General features: G+C 33.2%; 3 protein-coding genes across 5 annotated transcripts in view; all 3 read right to left on the bottom strand.

The window, feature by feature from the left end:
• Positions 1-1,707: 1,707 nt before the first annotated feature.
• On the bottom strand, positions 1,708-10,763 carry LOC125827412 (uncharacterized). Its single transcript, XM_049506727.1, has 3 exons — positions 10,216-10,763; positions 7,862-7,906; positions 1,708-1,868 (listed from the first exon to the last, which is right to left on the bottom strand). The coding sequence occupies exons 1-3, from the start codon at positions 10,704-10,706 to the stop codon at positions 1,811-1,813; spliced, it is 594 nt and encodes a 197-aa protein (XP_049362684.1). The 5' UTR covers positions 10,707-10,763; the 3' UTR covers positions 1,708-1,810.
• A 1,010-nt stretch (positions 10,764-11,773) lies between these two features.
• LOC125827370 (actin-75) overlaps positions 11,774-23,815 on the bottom strand; it is a 130,305-nt gene continuing 118,263 nt past the window's right edge. The window contains exons 2-5 of one of the 3 annotated variants that reach the window (XM_049506684.1): positions 13,790-13,856; positions 13,307-13,700; positions 12,212-12,825; positions 11,774-12,014 (exon numbers count right to left, since the gene is read on the bottom strand). In XM_049506684.1, the coding sequence (XP_049362641.1) occupies positions 11,949-12,014; positions 12,212-12,825; positions 13,307-13,700; positions 13,790-13,849 (1,134 nt within the window). In that variant the 5' untranslated portion in view covers positions 13,850-13,856 and the 3' untranslated portion in view covers positions 11,774-11,948. Of the gene's footprint in view, positions 12,015-12,211; positions 12,826-13,306; positions 13,701-13,789; positions 13,862-23,815 lie in introns of those variants that run through there. The other 2 variants (XM_049506683.1, XM_049506685.1) reach the window with 2 other exon arrangements.
• Positions 20,283-21,106, bottom strand: LOC125827416 (uncharacterized). The gene has a single exon (XM_049506730.1). The coding sequence runs from the start codon at positions 20,949-20,951 to the stop codon at positions 20,442-20,444; it is 510 nt and encodes a 169-aa protein (XP_049362687.1). The 5' UTR covers positions 20,952-21,106; the 3' UTR covers positions 20,283-20,441.

The following is a 23,815-nucleotide window of genomic DNA, read 5'->3' on the forward strand; positions in this document are numbered from 1 at the left end:
CATACATAGCAGAAAACATGTGAATTAGTAACGTTGATGGAGAAAGGGAACTCGAATTAGAAACACTACTTACATCTAACAACATCTGCTTACATTTTGAGAGCCAGTGGAACAAGTACAATGTACAAGGCTGTGCTAGAAAACGGGACTGTAGAATATTGAAAACCAAGTAATATTCAACATATCTTGAAAATCAGTACTTTATTAATTCCTCCAAATAGTTTTGGTGAAGGCAAATGAAGAAAGTATTGGTCTTTTAATTAGAAATGGGTTTGGGTTGGTATGATTGTGAATGAAATTGAGTTTAGTTAATTGCATGTGGATAAATAAAAATAATGTCACATATTTAATTTTAAAAAAATATTTATGACACATCAACTCTTGTTAAAAGGAAGGGTAATTTTTAACTTTGAGGGCATTTTTTATCCAAATAGGTGGATGGGAGGGCATTTTTGATCTAATAGGTGGAAGGACAACATTTGTGACCCATTTCTTATACGTTAAGGGTATTTTTGACCCTTTTCCCATCTTAAATATATGACCAAATTAGCCAAAACAAAATTTATAATACTGGGAAAATTACGCATAGTTAATTAGTTAACATAGCTATAATTTGCCTTAATTACAATTCGCGACCTACTTTTAGTTATAATTACACGGCTCAGAATACAAATATGTTTATACACTTTTCATATTAATTAGCCAAATACAAATAATTTGTTATCAAAAATACTTTTTATGAAAAATTCTTTAAAAAATAAATAGATTTTGCAAGGTTAGCCAAACAGGCTATTAATATCGCAAGCCAAAGTATTACACATTTCTCACTTGACCTTGGTTAAATGACAATTTCTCATTTCAAATTTTAATCGTAAATATTTACCTCAGTCTTATATAAATGATAATGGCATTTTGCAGAAAATGTTGTTAAATTATATTTCATGTTTGGGAAGTATAATTAGAGACTCCTAATAAAGTCAGATCCTACCAATATGTGAATTGAAGATACTAAAAAGTGATGAAGTGTTTGCATTAAACTCACATAACAACATGTTCCTAGAATTGGTTATCTTGAATGATGTTCTTATACTAATCTTCCAAATTATCCAAATCAGTTTGGTGACCAAATAAAATAGTTAACACAACCACCTGTAAAAGCTTCTCTTACTAAAAGCATCAATAAAAACATACCGATTAAGCATAGAAAAGAAATAACAGAATTTTAGGGGGACATAAGATACTCAAAACAGACAAGAAACTCATTTTACAACACCATACTCGGTGAAATCCCACAGGTGGGGTATGGGGAGGATAGAATGTACACGAACCTTACCATACATCAAGGAGGTAGAGAGGCCGTTTCCGAAAGACCCCAGTGTCAACAAACCCATTTCCCAGAAGAAGAAAAAAGGGACATTTCCTCCTACTTTTTCTAAAGAACATAAGAGCAAGGGAACCTCTTTGCTTTCAAATTCTTCTTCAGTTTCCCTTCCTTTCTGCACTACCACCAAAGTGTTACCTGACAATTTAGAAACCAGCAGTACCAATGTGCTAGTATTTTCACCAATTTCCATTTCTCACTTCACAATACAAGCGTAAATATTTTTTTCTCAAATATCTTGAAGAATATTGGCGCCTACCTCATCAGGAAGGTGAAAGAAAAAGCAGGTGTATATACATAAAAGACTGTCAAATTTCTGCATAGAGAATATACAACCCAATCAAAGCTTTAATGATATGAAAGAGCACCTGGGAATTTCGTAGGCTCAGATAAAGAATTTAACCTAAAAATAAGATTGAATGTACAGCCCTATGGTCCATCTTCACCATCTTTCATCAAATTACATATATCAGAGCATTCCACCAAACTGCAAGAAGAAACATTAGAAAGAAACAAAAAAAACACGTCAGTCAATTTTCATTAGCAAATATATCAGTCATTAAGAAAATACTTATGGCTGGTAATCATGTTCCTCACTAGATGTATGCGGTGAAAGTTTCAAACTGGAACATTAAGTGATTTCCTATGGATATTACACAGTTAACATCCTAGTATGCAGTGATTGATGCAGCTTTCATCACATTGTTTGCTCCTTTTTTTTTTTTTTTTTATAATAGTAACTTTACTTCTACATATCCACAGGTATACTACAACCAAAGTGTAGTTCCCCTTCAAAAGTATTACAACTTACAACTTGCAATTCAATTCTGTGCCTCACAAAAAGTTTAAAACATCACAAATATCTACTATTTGAGCTAATAGTTTTTGCTCACACCAAAAATAAAAAAGGCCTAAACAACTCATTTTAAGATTCTGAATGTTGTTCCGAGTCCCCTCAAAGCACCTTTTGTTCCTCTCAATCCAAATTGACCACCAAATGCATGCCGGGACGATCTTCCATCTTTCTTCCTTCTTGCTCACATTACAATCCATATTCCAGCATCTTAGAACATCTGCAATGATTCCATGTTTCACCCAACTAATCCCTTTCATACTGATGAACATCCTCCAAAGTTGGTCTATCCATTTGCAATGCAAAAAAAGATGGTTGATTGTCTCAGCTTGTTCCCCACATAAAAAACACCCAGAAGTTAGTTGGTGACTCCTTTTGTTCAGATTATCATGAGTTAACACTGCTTCTTAGGCCAAAAGCCAGATGAAACAATTAACTTTGTAGGGAATTTTTGGTTTCCATATCATCTTCCAAAGCCAATCTTTTTCCTTCACCACTCCTACATTTAGCTCCCTGTATGCAGATTTGACAGAAAAAATTCCCTTACTGTTTCTGTTCCATTCTAGTCTGTCCACTTCTTCAGTCAGATTGTTGAATCTTGCTAATGAGTAATAGAATTCTATTATTCTCCCGATCTCCCAATCATACAGATATCACCTTAGATATAAATTCCATCCTTGTCCAGTCCACATCATGGCAATTGTGGCTTGTTTTTGCTGGCTTAGAGTGCATAGCTCCAGATGTTGTTGTTTCAATGTTAAAAGCCCTGCCCACTTGTCATGCCAAAATGAGGTTTTCTGCCCATTTCCTATCCTCACCTGAGTTCTAACCTGCATCACTGGTCAAAGATTCTTAATAGCTCTCTAGACTGAACATCCATAGGGTGTTGTGACATTCTTAGTCATCCAATTATCTTCCATACATACTTTGCAAGAATGGCTTCTTTCCAAAACATTCCTTCTTCAGTAGCAAGTTTCCACAATCATTTCATCATCAGGCTTTGATTCTGACTAAGAGCTCCTCCTACTTAACTAGGTGATACTTCTTCTTATCTTCATTCCCCTGCCATAAAAAGTTCCTTCTCAGGACATCTATTTTCTTGCTAACACTAGCAGGCATTGGGAAAGTGGACATCAAGTAGGAAGGCAATGTGTCTAATACACTGTTTACTAGGGTTAGCTTGCCTTCCCTGGAGAGGTGTTGACTCTTCAATTTGTAAGCCTTTTTGTACATTTTTCACCACCCCATTCCAAATTGTTGCAGACTTACTTTTAGCACCCAAAGGCATTCCAAGATATGTAGTTGGAAGCTCCCCTACTCTTCCTCCTAATTTGCTTGCTAGAGCATCTATCTCCCTGACTGTGTTGATAGGATATATAAAACTCTTCCCCCAGTTTATATGTAACCCAGAGACTGCTTCAAAAATTATGAAGATGACCCTCAATATTAGAACTTGTCCCTCTTTTGCTTCACAAAATACTAAGGTGTCATCTGCATACCGTAAGTGTGTTACTTCTAAACTGTTTGTCTCACTCAACTGGAAACCTCTAATCCACCTTTTCCCTCATTCTCTATTTAGTAGATTGCTCATGCCCTGCATTGCCACTTTGAACAAAAATGAAGACAAGGCATCACCCTGTCTCAAACCTCTCTGGGATGAAAGGAATCCATTTGGTTCCCTGTTTATTAGCACTAAGAATTTGACTGTGCTAATGCAATGTTCTATCTACTTGATCCACCTAAATTCAAACCCCATCTTCTCCATTAGCTTTAGCAGAAAATTCCAATTCAAGTAGTCATATGCCTTCTGAATATCCAGCTTGCACATAATTCCTGGTTTCTTGCTGTTTTATCTAGAATCTACACACTCATTTGCAATTAAGATTGCATCCATTATTTGTCTCCCTTTGATGAATGCTATTTGTTGTCTGCCAACTGAACCATGGATCACTTTCTTTATTCTTTCTACTAATAACTTAGCTATGATCTTGTACACTCTCCCAATCAAGCTTATAGGTCTGTAATCATTTAACTCCTTCACCCCCACTTTTTTTGGAATCAACGCCACGAATGTAGCATTCAGGCTTTTTTCAAAAAAACCTTTCCCATGAAAATTTTGCATTGTAGCTACTTGGTCCACTTTGATTGTTTCCCAGCATTGTTTGAAAAACTCCATAGAATAATCATCAGATCCGGGGGCCTTGTCTCCAACACATGCTTTGATGCTTTCAAAAACTTCTTGGGAAACAAACGGAGCCATCAATACTAGATTATCCTAAACACTGATCCTGGGACAATTCTCCATTTCAAGTTGTGGTCTCCATTCCTCAGTTTCTGTGTACAATCTTTCATAGTATGAGACTACCTCTTTCTTCACCTCTCCTGGGTCCTCCACCATTACCCCCCCCCCCCCCCACCCCAACTTTCAGCAGCTTATCTATAGTGTTAAATCTCCTGAGGATATTTGCAGTTTTGTGGAAGTACTTGTGTTTCTATCCCCCTCTTTTAGCCAAGTTTCCCTGGACCGCTGTCTCCAGGCAATCTCACTGTGAGTGCTATGCTGGATGTTATTTTTTCGTCCTTCAAGGCTCTGCATTCCAGTATCTTTTCTATTGCTTCTAACTGTGATAGGACATTTTGTTTTTGAACCCCCAAGTTTCCCTGCCTTGTCTTACTCCACTCCTTCAATTTTACCTTTAGACCTTTCAGTTTTGCCATTAGGATATAGTCAGGGCCGCCCTCATACTTAAAGGAATCCCAGCACTCCTTTACCCTTTCCTTGAAGCCTTCGGTTTGCAACCACCAGTTCTCGAACTTGAAATAAGACTTCAATGCTTTCCACTCTCCACATTGCAACATAATGGGGTGTGACCCGAAGTGATCCTTTGTAGAACTTACTGCTTAATGTATCTGAAGCTATCATCCATCTCATCTGAGATGAGTATTCTGTCTAATCTTGCTGCGCTGTCATGCCAATCTCCTTTCTTCCATGTATACTTTCCCCCTTTCAAATCCAAATCTACAAGTTCCATGTCCTCAATGAACTCTGATAAGACAGACATGACTCTGTTGATTCTTCTGCAATTCTTCTTTTCTGATGGATGCTTAGTTGTGTTGAAATCCCCACATAAAATCCAAGAACCTGAAAAGAGACCCCTAGCAGCCCCTATTTCCCCCCAAGTTTCCTCCCTTTCTAGTCTATTATTTGGAGCATATATGCATGTTAGGTGCCATTTGAAGTCTTGTGTTTCCCTACGAGACTGCAAGAAACCGAGTACATTCCCACACTGCCCAGTTTCCCTTCCCATCCCTCTTATCCCACATTATCACAATGCCTCCTCTAGTCCCGCTAGCTTCTAGATGAACATAATCTACCCATTTATTGCCCCAAATATCTCTAACAGCTTCTGTGATGTCCCCGCTCAGTTTGGTCTCTACTATTGAAAGATTTCAAATGTAGCTCAATTTCAACATTTATAAAAAATTTAGGCCGCAATGGCAAGTACCAAGCATTTCATTTTGAAACGTGTTATCAATCTTATCTAAAAATTTAAGGTGTTATAGAGAACACACTTTTAATTACATAATTATATTATGTACCATCACACCTCCTCATGTGTGGGTTTGATTCGTTCTCATGCCCAAACACGTGGAAATATGTTCCTGCATTTAGCAATGCCAGCAGTCTGGTGAGGGCTGGCTGTCTGAGAAACAAGTTAAGGCAAGGCATGTTCGGCTCTATGTTGCTCGGACTCTAGAATGTCAATGGGTGCATGACGGATTCTCCAAAATTAGTGTATTTTTGGTGAATCCGACACGGGTGCGGAATCGAAAGTGAAGAGTCCCCGCAACTTAGGTTGGGATTGCTTCTCATGAAGTTGGGTATTTTTTCGGGCGACATATTTGGACCCAGGACTTCTTGCATGCTTAGATATTGTTTTGGAGTTTGTGATCATCTTATCTAAAAGCTTTGGCAGTTAGAAAAAGCATATTTTAGTTACTTATAGGGATTATGTCTCAACAAGGAAAGAATGAAACTACATTTTATTTATTTTACAAACAATACGACGCTTCCTAAACTTTTACTTTAGCAAGATCAAAAGATAGAAAAGTAAACTTGGTCTTAAAAGTTGAAGAGGCAGGAAGGAAGACAGATGTACATCATTTTCTCCATTTCTCTCGGTTTCACTTTTCTTCTCTCTCCTAATTATATATTCATCTCTAACTGAACAACTTCTATAGTTACTTACCATGGTCACTGATTATGCCTTCCGATGTAGTAAGGATGTAGAAGATATTGATTTTCAGTAGGTGTTGGAAATTAGATGAAAGATAAGTTCATTCCCCTTTTAGTAAGTACGATAGGATAAATAAAGGTGGACACGCTTTTAGCAGTCCAGGCAAAACTTGTATGAATTGTGTTTATGTAAAATTGAAGGTTTAGCAACACTAAAGATCAGCATTTAATGAAGAGCACAACTAATTTTAAAACTTTCCATCTTCCGTGGCAACAACAACATGATGCCTTCTTTACTTTTTCTCTAGGTAGGTTGAAGGATGGAAAAGTAGGCTTGGTCTTAAAAGCAGAAGTCATACTGTCATAAGAAGTAAAAGCGATTGATCCATTCTTTTCGTTGTTGAATCTCTTTCTGACTAATCAATATGTGATACTCCGAACCTCATTACTAATGGAATCCAAATGATCTCTTGATTGATCAGAAGATCCTTTCAATTCGATCTATAGCCATTTGGGTCTCCTAAAACAATCTATTAAATTCATAGAGTTGTTCTTAAGGATCAAAATGGCCACTTATTAATGGAATTCCTTGTTGACTTTTTGTAAGATACTTGTTTGGCCAAGGGCTTCAAGATACATCGTAAGCTAAACCAGTGTTGACAAATAACCAACTCTCAATGAATAGGAAAGTTATAGTAATGCTATGAATGACTCAATACCGGATGCTGGTAAAAATATCAACAAAAACAAAAACGTTTTCCTGTGCTTCCAGACATGTTGACCTTCACATATTCTTGAACAGTCAAAGAAGATCGATTATGTAAAAGATGAGCTCAGTAAATGACAATTCATTGAAATCTCATCTTTGCGAGATCGCCAATATTGTTCAAGTTCTTTCTGTTTATATCTCCTTGTTTAACTTTTCCCTTTTCTTGCTTATTGAATAAGGAACTTCCTCTTTGCCTAATTTGGCTACTTATTCCACTTTCGTGGAACAAGGATGCTGAAGATATATGACTTTTGGTAGATGTTGGAAGTGAACACAGATATTTATTCACCTGTTAATAAGTAAGACTGGAGAAACAAAGATTGAAGTAGTTGCATGAAGAGGAAAAAGACCTCGTCTATGCTTGAACAGTTCTTCCTATAAACTAGGCAAACACTGTGTTATATTTCTTATTCTACAGACCAGACTAAGAATACAAAAAGTTGTAATTATGATGCACATACAAACTTGCCATGTATGGTTACTTGTTCAGTATGGCATATTTTAACAAGAATTTGGCAAGTGATGAGTTGCACAACTGTGAGTAGACAAATATAATCTACTAAATGGAGGCATAAGGAAATGAAATATAAAAACTGATGAGTTTGAAGGAAAAGCAATTACCAGTATTGGCGACTGCGAAACCCTTGCTTAAACACCACCAGAGGCCTGTAGACAAAAGAAGTAAAATCAAACCTCATAAAATGACTTTCTCAACAATATCTCTTTGTCAATATATCTCACATCCTATCCACATTCAATTAATTCTACAGAAAGGAACCTCTTATGCCGTGTTCATTTTTCCTTTCCTTTTTACTTCTCCTTTTCTACTCTTTTTTTCTAAAATTTTGATAGAATAGGGGGCAGGTTGGAGGAAGAAGAAATATGGAATTTTTAATAAGGTTATCATCTATCAATAAAGTAAATTAGAAATACTATACCATGGAAGTAGGCATTTAATTAGCCTTTCACTTACCTGCTTATCGTTTTCCTGCAAGCACTTTCAATCATTATCAAGAAGGGACGAAAGAAAAAGGAACTGCAGATTAAAAGAATCGACCAGAAGAAGTTGAATTATATATTATTAGTCAAACTGCCTGTACCATATAACTTCAGTTCCAATTTTAAAGCTGCAACATATCTGTTCAGATATGAGTACTTGAAATCTTTTCATCCTTCTATAGAAGACATGCTTCACCAATAGTCAACAAAGAAAAGTAAAACTAAGAGAGCTGTATGGTATCTAACCGAAATAATGTCAAACATGAAAGAAATGCTATAAATAGCTTCACATCCTTGCCCTTTTCAAACCACGAGTAGCTCATGCTTTCTATCTAGTTTTATCAGAGTATCAGTCTCACGATTTCCTGCAGCTTAGTTTAAACTTTAAAATGTATCTAATGTACATTTTCCTCCCCAAGTTTTTGTAATGAAATGGCTGTGTACATTCTTCTACCTAACAAGCTCATTTCCTGCTTGTTTGAAGCTTTTAACTTAGCACTTATCTACATTCAAATCTACCAGTGTATAAATGGTGTCTGAAGACCACATGCACTAAGATTGAAGTATAACTGATTTTCTCCCTCTCTATCTCTCTCTCCCTCCCTTCCTTTATTACCTTCCTTACCCTCATTATGTCTCAATTTCTGTCAACCTGACTGGCGACTGTGGAGCTAATTGTTAGTTGTTCGAGCAAACTTTATGCTACAATTCTTCCTACGATCAACTACAACGCTTGCAGACAGGTTTAGCAAGAAAAGATGTTCAGAATTGAGGTTAGAACTCTATATTTAGAAGGTTGCAACTATGAAATGCCACATTAATAAAAATATTAGAAGGTTGTCCATTTGATTTTCAATATTTTGATTTTGCTTTTTCCATCCTAGCGCTAGCAAGCCCAAAAGAAAGAATTGTGATTTGATGCCAACGTGCATTTCTGGCAAATTATGAAACATATGATCCATACATTCCAACTCAAAGGGAATTGGAGAAATATATCCAGGTTCATAAGATAGCTGCCTAATTAATGTAACCTAAATTTGATAGCTTATTTTGGAATGGTATCTCATAAACAATAGGAGCAGGAAATGTACTAAATGAGTCGGCATTCTACTTAATGTACCTATAAATATACAAGGTCGAGTGACATTGGTCTCACCCAGTCACAAACTTTTAGTTTTCGTTCTAACATACTCTTTTGCATCATCATGGAACAACTTTTTGGTGGAATAAAAAATCTTCCTACCACGGTCAGAATTGCTAGGTCTATCTTGAATGTGGAACTAAGAAAATACTAGCAGCAAAGAAAATTTCAATCCTGCATAGTCTTTATCCACCATTGCTATTTATCCTCTTAAAGAAACTTCTACTTCTCGGATTTCCTAACCTAAAAGAGATTCATCATTCACGTCAATAGGAGAATAAGTCTACCTTCTTTCAGACTGGGGAGTTTGACATGAAGCTCTTTCAGGTTAGAGAATTCAAGGAGGAGAAGTGATTCCCAATTAAAGTTGTAAATAGTTAGATTAGGTGAGCTAATAGATTAGTTGTTCGAACTTATTGAATCCATGGTTAGCTTTTTGTATCTAAGGGTATTGCTCAAGTGTACTTGAAAAGGAGATATTTTTACATTTCCAAATTTTCTGGACAGAACTCTAGTCCTCTTTCTCTCTTTGGTAGTCTTTCTTAGCTAAATTAAGTTCATCTTCCAACAAATACATAATGCAAAGTCAATCTCCTCCGAAAATTGGACAAATATACGAAGAACAGATTGTAGTCATAGGAATAACATGTGTGGAGGGGAATCTTAGTAGCTCTTTTGGTTGACTATGTGAACTTTCAATTCCTCACCTTGTAATCCACTCCCTATTTAAGTAACATATTTGTATAAATCCATAGGAAATCAAAAGGAACAGTTCCAACAAAGGCTTGGTAGTCAAATTAGTGACTTAATAACATACAAAGTTATTAAATCATACCTTCTAACGTTGAGAGGACCTTCACCAGTGTCACCACGAATACAAGTATTGACACATTTGACAGTGCAAATCTCTGCTTGCCTTGACTTGGGTCTTTGAATCCTCGCCTTCTTGCAATCCTTCTGACCATCAACACAATCGCCAGACAGCGTTTGCGGTACATTCGAAAATGTCTCTCCAAGTATTTCCTGCTGCGTTTCAATCTGCGCCGGCACCGCCAACGCCTCCGCCCCATTCACCGCCACAATCACAGCACATGCTGCAATTGCGGCCAGTATCGCCGCAGTTATTGGCTTCCGCGCCTTCGTAGCAGAAAAAACGCATGTTCGTCTGTCCTGAGAAACATCGACACTGACAGTACTTGTGGCAACTGCTTGTAGTCGTTTGCGACCACTAAGTAAGCAACCATGGCCATGGCTATGGGTGACCAACCACTCTGGATAATCTACTGGAAATCTAAAGAGGGTTGAACACAAGCAATAAGTTCCCATTTGTCAAATTACAGAAATAATTCCGATTTTTGCAATTCAAATTGCATTTGTGGAAAGACCTCTACTTAGAATTTGGGTTGTTTAGCCACCTTATGTTAAAATTTTATACACTTTGGTCTGCTCTTCCTATAGTCTGTATCGGGTTAATTTCAACAAAAACTCTTCAACTATGCTCTAAAGTTTGTGATTTGTTTTATATATATCATTCCTTAATCTATTTTAGAAGTTTCTATAGTCATTTTTCAGTCTAAATATGTTCTTTTCATTAACAATTTTTCACCGTAAGAAAATAATTTAACTTGAATGATAGTTAACACAATATATATTTGAACTTTTTCAATTATTCAAATCATTCTATTTGTGGTCGAAACTTTATTATATCTTTAATTAGAATCAATTTGTGTTTATTTTTTTTGAATAATTTTAAATTTGTTTTATCTTCTAAAAATACTTTATCTTTATTTGTTGTTTTTCTTCATTAGCTCTTCTAATCTAAGGTCAATTTATGTATATACATGCAATTGTACGTGACAACTTTAATTAAAGAAATTCATCTAGCGTATGATTATACTGTAAATCCTAATCTTATTGGAACATAATTTTGTTTAGAGAGACATGATATAATAACGTTAATCCTATTAGCCTATACTTTTTATACTGCTTATTTAATACCTTAGGTCAAAAATGGATAAATCATACATATTTAGTAGTAAATGAAATGATTTGTAGCAGCATGCTCATAACAATTAAAAAAAATTCCCTCAAATATTCTCCTATTTGAGTTCTCCTAGGTTACGAATGTCATATATAAGACAAATAAAAAATATTAGAATTAAATTTAAAAGATGCATATAATAAGAACAATTTAAAACGTAATATTGATTTCTCCAAGTAAAGAGGCCTAGGAAAGAATAGGCCTCACTTAGGGGAGGCAAAGATTTAAAAAAAAAACATGAAATATAACAAACATCCTTGAGCAATGCATATAATGAAAAGCACACTTCAAGTGAGTTGAACAACTTATTACATTAGTCCTCCTGGACTATAAAAATAAAGAAAAAAAAATGAATGAGTACATGGAAATTTGACAAAATCATCATAGACAATCAAATGAAAACTAGAAACCTGAAATTAGTTCAACAGGCAATAATAACTATCCAAAAGCTGCTATATCAAGAAACAAAACAAAAAGAACATAGGCGTAGCGCGATATCAGAGAGACATAGATTATCTTTGCTCTGATCAGAAACACTTCCTGTGCACAATTGATGGGCCAGACTCATCAAACTCTGCCTTCGCAATCCACATCTACATTTCAAACGAGACAAATATTTTAAGCATCAATCATCGCAAAGATATTGACTAACAACAACAACAACATACACAGTGAAATCCCACTAAGTGGAGTCTGGAGAGGGTAGAGTGTACGCAGAAGACCTTACCACTACCTCGTGGAGGTAGAAAGGCTGTTCTCGAATATACTTAATTGAAAAACTAATGCTTACCTGCTGGAAGGTACTGAGGGATGCCAAGATGGAACCTCCAATCCACACACTGTACTTCCTTTCAGGAGGCGCGACAACCTTAATCTTCATGCTGCTAGGGGCTAACGCGGTGATCTCCTTACTCATTCTGTCAGCAATACCAGGAAACATAGTGGATCCACCACTAAGTACAATGTTCCCATACAGATCCTTCCTGATATCAACATCGCACTTCATTATAGAGTTGTATGTTGTCTCGTGGATACCAGCAGCTTCCATTCCGATTGTGGAAGGCTGGAACAGCACTTCTGGGCAACGGAAACGTTCAGCTCCAATGGTAATCACTTGGCCATCTGGCAGTTCAAAGTTCTTCTCGACAGAGCTGCTTGACTTAACCATATCCAACTCCTGCTCAAAGTCTAGAGCAATGTATGCCAGCTTCTCCTTCATGTCTCTCACAATTTCCTTCTCAGCACTGGTGGTGAATGAGTATCCACGCTCTGTGAGGATCTTTGCCAAATGCTCTGTGAGGTCACGACCAGCAAGGTCAAGACGAAGGATCGCATGAGGAAGTGCATAACCTTCGTAGATAGGAACTGTGTGGCTAACACCATCTCCGGAATCCAAAACAATACCTACAAGGCAGACAAGAATCATATACTTTTCATGTTAACCAACAGCAACTTACTCAGTGTAATCCCATAAGTGGGATCTGGGAGGGTACTGTGTATGCGGACCTTATCCATACCTTGGAAGGTAGAAAGTTTGTTTCCGATAGAACCTCAGCTCAAGGAAAAGCATATCAAAACATTTTGAAAACCACCCTAAGTTGCTTCTTCACTTTTACCAAGTTAGTAAAATCATTCCACAAATTTCCTCATCTTTTCTAACACTTCTCCATCCATACTCACAATTATCAGTAATAACTAATGACATCTCTGACAAAAATCATCAACAAAAGGGTCACTAAAAGTCATATAACTCCCCTGGTTTATACGTGACAGTAATAATATCCATGAGATCGATTCCTAGTAAGAACGGATCCTTAATTATAGAAAATTGGAACATGATCAACATCCAAAAAAAAAAAAGAATTACAGAATGTGAATATCTTACCAGTAGTACGACCACTAGCATATAAAGACAGAACAGCTTGAATTGCAACATACATTGCAGGGCAATTGAATGTTTCGAACATGATTTGAGTCATTTTCTCACGATTAGCCTTTGGATTGAGAGGTGCCTCAGTGAGCAGAACCGGATGCTCTTCTGGAGCAACTCGAAGTTCATTGTAGAAAGTGTGATGCCAAATCTTCTCCATGTCATCCCAGTTATTAACAATACCATGTTCAATAGGATACTTCAATGTCAGAATACCACGTTTCGACTGAGCCTCATCTCCAACATAGGCATCCTTCTGGCCCATTCCAACCATCACTCCAGTGTGACGAGGACGTCCAACAATGCTAGGAAAAACTGCCCTTGGGGCATCATCTCCAGCAAAACCAGCCTATGTATGAAACATATACTACAGCTGAGAACATAATTTTTCGAATTTCTTCAATCAAAATGGTAATAATTGATGGTTCAATTCATTACCTTGACCATGCCGGTTCCATTGTCACAAACAAGAGGTTGAATATCATCAACATCAGCCATTTTTTACAACTATCGAAGAACAAATAAGTTAGCAACAAATAATACCTTAGACAGCAAAAATATCCTTAAACTATACGAAATAAGATTTCCAAGAAACAATTTGATACATACATACAACTAAAAAACACTATATGAAGCTCTAATCTAGTTGCATATCCAATATATTATCCTTTTGTCTCAATTTATTCGACACGTTTTCCTTTTTAGCCAGTACAAAAAACAATGACACGTTTCTATATTTAGTAACAATTTATCTTTAAAATGGCATTAAGGATTTGTAGCTACACAAACGTTAGACCACAATTTTCTTAAGTGTTTCTTTTTTTCTTAAATTCTGTATCAAATCAAACAACATCATATAAATTGAAACTAGTATTTTACATAGTCTGGATAAATTTCACTACAAAGTTTCCCCAGGATCTCCAAATTCTTTGTAGTTTTCCTTTAACATTCCAAAAAAATGCTCATGACTCAACTAAAGATTTGGAATGACTCACTCAAATATTGTTGATTTACACAAATGTTCCTTTGCTAGGCCACTATTTAGATTTTATCCCTAATTTCTTAAAGTCGCACAATGTAACCCTAGGAATTGACAAAATATTAGACTGTCGTTTCACATTTACGTAATCGTTAAAAGTTTCTCATAATATTTTCAATTTGCACAACAAGGATTTCAAGAAAATCAATCTCATTAACCAATCAATTAAAAATTCAAGAGAAGCTAAACACACATAAATAATGAAGGAAATGGCAAACAAATATATTGCAACAGAGTCACCTAACGGGAAAACGAATACATAACAATGGACCAGTAAAATTACGCTCCATGTTCTAATTTATGTTACACATTAACACGTTTCAAGTTTCAAGAGTCTAAACTTTCAATAAATGTACATATTCAAGAAAGTAATAATAGACGCAAACCACAATAATATTTACAAGACATATGAATAAAAACTTATTTGACTCTGGAAAATTGAAAGCAAATATTTCACAGATCACATGTACTAGCCGAGTTTGAGCTGGAGAAGAGTAGTAATAATAAAATGAACAAGATGTAAAATTAATTGAAGAACATATATGATTGTTCATATACTCACCTTTTTTTTCTTCTTTTTTTTTAAATAAAAATTTAGAGGTAGAATTTGCGTGCGTATGAGTGAAATCGAAAAATGGATAGTGCTTTGTTAAGAAAGAGGAGAAAAAGAAGAAAAAGAAGAAGAAAAACGACAAATTCGGATCTGATGATGAAGCGTTACCCTATACGTTAGAAGGTTGAGAAAAAATAGAAACGGCCACACATTAATCCACTGATTTTCCTATTATTTCTAAGTCTAATTAAAATAAATTATTTAAATTTCACTTCATTAAATAAATTATTTCATGGCTTAATACATAATTATTGTATGTCATTTACCTTAGTTTTCGTTGACATCTATGTCCTTAAATTTTGGATGTGTACCAGCAGATATTTTAATTTGTATAAAATTGAACAAATAGATACACATATCTTATCTTAGGTGGTATAATACACGTAGGACATCACATAAGACACAAAATTGTTATGTAGGACGTCTTGTAGGACAATGTGTCTATTTATTTAGTTTTATACAAATTTAAATATCTATTTATGTACGGTGTACACTCAAAATTAGAGGACATATATGACATGTGAAGCCAAGTTAAATGTCATAACTATTTCATCTATTATGATTGAACCATTTCGTCAATTATCGCCCTTGTTTCACAATATTACTATTAACCAATATAGTTTTTGATAAAAGAATACTTATATTTTTTAATATGAAATTTTTCTCCGTGAATTTAAATTATTTTTTTAAAAAATACCGAACACTGGAATTAGCTACCATAGTATAACCACCGCCACAAATCACTCATCATCACACCAAGTCAGTTCTAGGGTAAAACATTTGATTGTTTGTTAAAGGCGCCTAATTTTTTTTTTACATATTTATTAGCTTAATTCATTAAAAAATAAATTAATGTGTAATTTCTGTTAAAATATTTTTATAAATAACTTTTTATTTGATATGTTTTATTTAGTCATAATAAAAAAAAAAATTGTTATTACATACTAAAATTTATATATATAAAAATAAAATAATTAAAACTTAGTATAAATTAGAGGGATCGATGAGGTTATGACTCACATTTCAGCCCAAATAGCTTTTGGACAAGTCAATAACCCATCATTTATTTACTAAGTCCAATTTTATCCGCTCAAATATCTCTAATAAGCTGTTATTGGTATTGAAAATGTTTTTAGTTCCTTAATTCTGTTGCGAGAAATCATTCATTGGCAAAACAACTACTCTCCATGTCCCTAATTACTTGTCAATTTTTTAATTGACATAATGATTTTACCATTTTACCCCTATTAATTATAAAGTGGATGAATTAAAAAATTAAGATTTTCAAGAAGTTCTACATTTTTCATTAATTGAGGGTATAATAGGTAAAAAAATTGTCCTTTCTTGATTTGGACAAGTAAAAAAGGACAAGTAAAAATGGAAAGGGTAATGCTAAGGGGTCGTTTGGTTTGAAAATGAGTTATGATGGGATAAATTATGTTGGGATAAGTTATGTTGGGATTAGTTATGATGGGATAAGTTGTGTTGAGATTATTTTTTATTGAGTGTTTGGTTTGTTGTATTCAAAATAATAAATTTTAAGAACAATTTATTTGTTTACAAAAATGCCCTTCATTAATGTAAAAAGTGATATAACAAAAGGGTTGAAAGAGACATTTTTGTCATTTACCTATTTTATCCCGGGATAAGTTATCCCGGGATTACTATACCACCCCAAGAGAGGGATAACTTATCCCGGTATTAATTATTAATCCCGGGATAAGTTATCCCGAACTTGCCAACCAAACAACTAAATAAGCGGTACTATAATTTAATCCCGGGACTATTTGGTATTATCCCTCACACCAAACGACCCCTAAATGGCTAGAAAATTTGGCAAAAATATTTTAAAAATTATAATATCTTTTTTATTTTAAAATAAACAGATCTTTTTTTTTCATGTTTTAATTAAAAGGTATTAAAGTTAAAAGGGTAAAAATGTGCAAAAAGGTAAAATAACATAGATAAAATACTATTCTGGCCAAATAAAAAATCGGACAGGTAACTAGGGACAAAAGGAGTATTTGGTTATGCTATTTTGCGATTTGCTTTAACCGAAGCTATTGCATTGTTTTCCTTAATGATGACCTTCTTAATACTCCCTATCTTTTAGAAAGAAAAAAAAAGAGTGGAAGCGAGCTAGTCCCCCTAAAATGCCCGGTACTTTAGCGTTGGGGACAAGTGAAATTATTCTAAAATTTATCCGCAATCGTTATCACAAATTGAATATCCAGTTAATATTTATATATTTAATTATATAACTATAACTATTATTATTAATAGAATGTGAAAAATTCTATGTCGTTTTTTTCTGTTTTTTTTTTTTTTTTTTGAATTTTACTTCTTGTTTAAATGAGAGAGTAATTAATTAAAATGATTTTTTTCTTCCATTATTAATTTGTACTGACCTTCACTTTCGATTTTGACTTTTCCCTTGGTGTGTACTGTGTAGTTTCTTCCTTTTTCTGAATATGAATATTGTATTTTATAATTTCAACCCATTTTTTTCTGAATTGATTATTTCTTTATATCCTGTTTGATTGATTTATAGATAAAATTAAAAGACATCATATATAAATTATCATAAAGTTGAATAATTTGATACACATGTTTTACGTGATAAATTTTGTACAATATATGATAGTTTATTTGTGCAGTACACTCAAAGTGTCTACTTGTGCATGTACACACCAAAGTTAGAAAACATATATATTAGTTACGTCTAAATTAAATGACATATTTATATATTTTATCAATTTAAAAACATGACTAAACAGAGTTTTAACTTCAAAGATTTCAAATATAATAATAAAAAATTATTAAATTTTCGCGATCAAACACTTACTGAAATAAGTTTATGCATATTCTAAATGAAGTTTCATTTTATGATTGATCTTCCCATGTACGCTTTTGATTGACTTACTACGTACGCTTGTGATAAGTATTATTGTTTTACACTGTAAAATGACAAACTATAGCTCAATCGTATCACGTACGTTTTCTATACTTATTACATGACCAATATGCCAAAAGAATCATTCAAATCAGAAATGATGAGCAGCCACTTGTAAATATACCACTTTAGTAATTTTTGGACATATCTCTTTTTCTTTTTCTTTTTCTTTTTTTGGGGGTTGGGGGAGTATATCAGGAAAATTTGTGAGTGCGTATACGTACTAGGTAAATTTCTCTAGTGTAACAATTCATAAATTACATTAGAGATTTAACTTGCACTAGTGTAATTTTGGTGTGACAAGTTTGATTGAGAAGATGTTGATATTAGGGAAAATCGATTCTTAGCTTTCTTTATGAAATATCACTTGTTACATCAATTTAGTCACCTTTATGTGTTGTTGACATATGCTGGTACTAAACTTTCAGGTGTTATCAATAATTCTTTTAATGTCGCTGGCATAGAAAAAATTATTGTCATTTAGAAGCAGATTCAAGATTTTTTATTTATGAATTCTAATATATATATATATATAGTATTGAGGACAAGTTTTATATATATTAAATGAAAAATTTAACACAAATACAAGGTTTGATCGTCAAAATTATTGAGTCCTATCGAACTTGTAATTATAACGATGGTCCACCCCTGATTACCAACCACCAAAGGCGATGATGAGATGGATAAAATATCTTCACTCCTTGACAAGTGATCTGGAATTCGAGCCAGGGAATAGACAAAATTCGATACAAGGAGAACATTTTCCCTAGCTTTGATGTAGTGTGAATCGAGATTAATCGAGGCTCAAAATAGATATCAGACACTAAACAAAATAAAAAAGAAAAAGAATTACCATGAATGCTAACCTTCATGCTAAAAACAGTAACTAGGCCTACAAATACAGCTATATGATTGCTACTGTCAATCTTGTCAGTATATATCTTCATTTCTACATGCATATCATTTTCATGATAAAAATTGTAGAAAATCTTATATTAATAATAAAAAATTGGTAAATTTGTAGTCTACCTAAAGTTCAAAAAACCAACCACATTACCAAAGCGTGTTGTGACTTGTGAATTGAATGGTAGCATTTAGAAATATTATTATATTATATCTCCAAAAATATATTATTGTTGAAATTAAAGCACCACATATATGACCTTGCTAGAAAGCTTCCCAAGCACTGCATCTAAGACAGTACTAGGTTTTTTTCTTCTTCTTTCGTTACTAGGGTTGAATTTCTAATATATTTTGTTAGAAAATGCTATTGGGTCGGGTATATCACTACTGCAACAAAAGAGATATTTAGTACTAACAGTAGATTATTATTTTTTAGCGCTAATATTTTGAGTTAAAGTTATTACGTCCAGGTCGTTAAATCCTTTAGCGATATTTATAGAGTGATGGTTACAAATATTCATATTATTATTCTTATTTAATATAATATAGCGACAATTATATTATTACTCTTAAACCATTTATTTGTTGTAGTGCATTTATCAAGAAGCTAGTTAGCTCATTAACTTGTACATGTTCTCCCCACCATAAATTTGCAAATTATTTGCCTCTTAGACCTTAGTAGAGGATATTTAGCTTGTGAATATGAGAAAGTTGATTCGTCTTTTGTGAGGATTTTCTACAATCGATAACTCAAAATTGTAACTAATGCAACTAAATCCACCTCCGCTAGGAGAAACACTAGTATTTACTACTACATATCTATTTCGGTTACTTAACATCTTGTTTGGATCATCGTTATATATCATTCTGTAATGTATCATATTATATCGTATTGTATTACATTATAATGTATTATTTTGATAAATATAATGTTTGAATAAATTATTTTATATTTTATTATTACATAATGTCACATATCAATAATCTAAAGGATAAATCTACAAGAAAAGTAGGTGACGGGGTAAAACTATAATAAATAAAAATAAGCTAAAAAATAAAATGAAGAATTATTAGATAATAACCAATGATAAAATGAGGCTAAAAAAGAAAGATAATGATACGATAACACCAAATCAACGGCTATGTTTAAGTGTTACATAACAATAAATTTGACGTTATGGTACAATAATTTTTAAATAACAAACAATATATTTAAAGTTTAAACTAACAATACAATACAAACCATCCAAAATAATCGATCATAAAAGGATGATTCCTTAAAAAACACAAGATTTTGGAATAATATGCTTCACAATGAATCTTCAAAAATGGAAAATACCAAAATCAAATAATATGGTGTACTTGTAATTATTATCAGCAAAAAGGAGATGCCAATATCTTTATATACAATCAGATAATTTATAAGGTAATTAATTACACATATATATTAATTTGTATCCTATTGAAAAGGGTAAATTAATACATATAAATTATTAGATGTTACAATATATATATATAAAGGTAGTAATCCAATTAATTACTAGTGATGAATTTTATTTCTCACCTTTAATATAAATGAAGTTCATTCTTGATGATCATTTTTTCTTAATTTCTTGATATTCTCTTCCAAATCTTCAAAGTCAACATGGAGAGTTGGATGTATGTTTGGTGAATCTGAAAATTTTCTTTTGATACTTTTTTTGGGTGCAGAAGGGCACGTTGTCATCACTTGGATTTTGTGATCCGAAGAAGTTGGAGTCGTAAATCCACCATCGTCATCGTTGCGATCATCATTTCTTGATTTGTGTGTGTCATTATCTTTGCACAACATCTGTGTTGATCTTCTCTGTATCATTCCAAGTTGTCCCAAACATGAGCTTCCTTCATCTGGATCCTTTGAACAATTTTCTTGAAATAGTATTTCTTTTTCATCATCATGATCTGGATTATTTTCATCTTGGTTTTGGTCAACGGTATCATGTTGACTAGGTGCAATATCCTCTAGTATGCACCTATTTGGAATTTTGGACGTAATAATCTTTTTCTCATCATCTTCTTCTTGTTTTACTTGGAAAAGGTCTGAATTCGACATATCGAAAGAATATTCTATTTTTGAAGAAGGATCGAAAGTAGACCTGATCTGAACAAGCGCGATAATGGAAAAAACGATGCTCAATTAATTAATGAGTGATTTGTCATGAGTTGAGTTATGAGATCAAAACTTGAGTCAAAAGAGGATGAGCTGAGGAAGAGAGGAGGAGAAAAAGAGAGAAATCTGGTTTTTACATTAATAATAAATAAATAGTAAAAGATAAGGAGATATAATATTGGTTGTGGAATAAAAATGCCATCTCAACATTTTTAGTCAACTGGCTAAACATATTTTCACACTCCTAGCAGTAACAATTTGTAGATATTGCTAGTATATCTTTAGTGTATAATGAATATATAATAAATATGTATTAATTATACACGGATCATATATTCATAATATTTGTAAAAATTTAGTACTTATATAATTATTTTTACTGTGAGATTTTTTATTTTTAAAATGGGAATAGGGGTTTGAGAAATGGGGGAGGGATTTACAAAGTGAGGAATCAAACTCTGATCAACAGGGTGCAAGTTCTTGAAGCTAGCCAATCGAGCTACTAAGATTCTCCGGCTCGTTGTGAAATTTGTTAAGCTATTGTTTAGCGTAAATCTCAACATCAAAATCCTCATGTTTACGAAGTATTTTTGAATGACTCTCACTCTGTTCACTTATGACTTTGCATTCCTCTTTAGAAATAATGATTAATATGAGTATTTTACGATAATATTCATGTTGATTGGTGTATAGTCTTCGATTTTGAGAAATGGTTTGGAGAATAAACAATTAATGTTGAGGGTAAAACAGAAAAAAAATATTTTTTTCTTGATGTGTTAAAAGTGATAAGTAAAAGTAGAAATTTATTTTTGGAATATTGAACAACTAAAAATGAAAATTTATTTTTGAAACACTAGACAAGTAAAAGTGAATGGAGAGAGTATTTCTTTTCATTTTTTGAGCTCAAAGGGATTTTGAATGTGATTGCGTACTCCCTCCGTCTCAAATTATTTGTCATGATTTTCATTTACATGCTCCTTTAAAAAATATTAATTAGGAGAATTTTTTGACTAGTTTATTCTCATTTATGTATTAAGATACGGTTTCTCTTCATCCATTTATTTATTGAGGTGTTTGTAATCTTCAAGAACAATTACTATTAATGATAAAATGAGAAAAATAAATAATTTTATCTTAAACTTCTAAAATAATAAATAATTTGACATAATTATTTTTAGAAATTATGATAGATAATTTGAGACGAAGAAACCATAAATTTAGCTTATAAGGTGAAAAGGAGGTCAAAGGAGAAAGAAGTCGACAACACGAACGGAGTTAGGGTACCAAAAGGGAGTTCAAATGAACCCCTTTCAAAACTTACACTATATATACATATCAAAATTATTTTTCTTGTGTATATATTGTAGATGTTGAATCGTTTGACTTCTTTCGTATGCTCACTTCTTTATATATGAATCCCACTAATGAAAATTTTGATTTCACCACAGGTCAACAATTAAAAGAAGGAAAAGGTAAAATAGAGTCTCACGATCAACATATATTGTAATGATATATTCTTAATTAAAGATCTCATATTTAAATATTAAAAATGAAATCACCTTTAATATTCTGAGCGTTATTCTCAAAATATTTAATTTTAACGAAAACTCAAATTAATCTAGCCACAAAGTGGCCGGACATTCACTATGTGGAAAACAAAAGAAAGGTAGAGCGCCCTTGGCGATCGATCCAATGCACACAAATTCGTTAATATTTTACATTTCATTTTTATGTGTCTTTGTCAGAGCACATAGAATTAGAATATAGTAAGTGCAAATACTGACGTCATGTTTATAGTATGTTAGAACTTGGTAATTTGTAGAAGCAACAAGGCACGTGTGCTCATCTTAGTTTTCAACTGCTCATGACTTTTTAACAACTACTACTAATTCCTTATATAAATTAATGCTCTTTTGTGCATGATCATATCTTAACCAATTTTTAGCATCCAAGGTTTATATCATGCTAATATTCTTGGTATATAATGGTTGAAATTTAAAGTCAAAGACTTTTTGTTGGGTTTTTTTTCTTCATTTACTTCATGATTAGGAAGATCTCATTTTCTATCTTTACTTAAATTGTTCTCTGTTGGACTTGTGAAGAGTTGGTGAAAATGAGTGGTCTTGTACTTATAGGAAATGAATTTGAAGGTAAAATTGGTTGATTTATCTCACCTACGAGCAAGATATATGTTGAGGCCTAATTCAAATATTATTTTTTAAAATAAAAAAAAAACTAGTCTAACACATCTTTGATTATTGTAACTCACCGTTACTTCTCTCTTCTGTTATTTTTTGGACAACTTGTTTTTACAAATTTTCAAACTTTCAACTAGAAGTGTATGTATTTAAAAGTGTTGTTATGGAGAGCGACTTGGTCGCAACGATTTGCATCCTAACCGGATTAAAATGTCGTTCAAGACAATCAACATGTATTACCGATATTATTATTGTTTTATTTCTATTAAGTTTCAATAATGTAGTAATTTTCCAACAAATAGATGTGTGAGTTGTATTTGTATAGAGACTTTTAATACCTATCTCATCAAACTACTTTAACTAAAGTAAATTCATGACATGACCCTTACACGTGTCTTTTAAACTTAGTTTCAAAAGATATGTATGCTCTCCAACTTTGAGTGTCACAAGTAGATTATTTAACTTGTAAAAAATTAAACAAATAAACACATGTATCATACGTACTACGTAGCGTCCTACATGACAATTTATGTTCTACATCTATTATGTCATGTAGTGTCTATTTGTTCAATTTTATACAAATTTCAGTGTCTACTTATGCATACCCAA

This window comes from Solanum verrucosum, unplaced genomic scaffold (assembly GCF_900185275.1).
Source record: "Solanum verrucosum unplaced genomic scaffold, falcon-dt-bn FXZP01000138.1, whole genome shotgun sequence".
In the NCBI taxonomy this organism is placed as follows: Eukaryota; Viridiplantae; Streptophyta; class Magnoliopsida; order Solanales; family Solanaceae; genus Solanum; species Solanum verrucosum.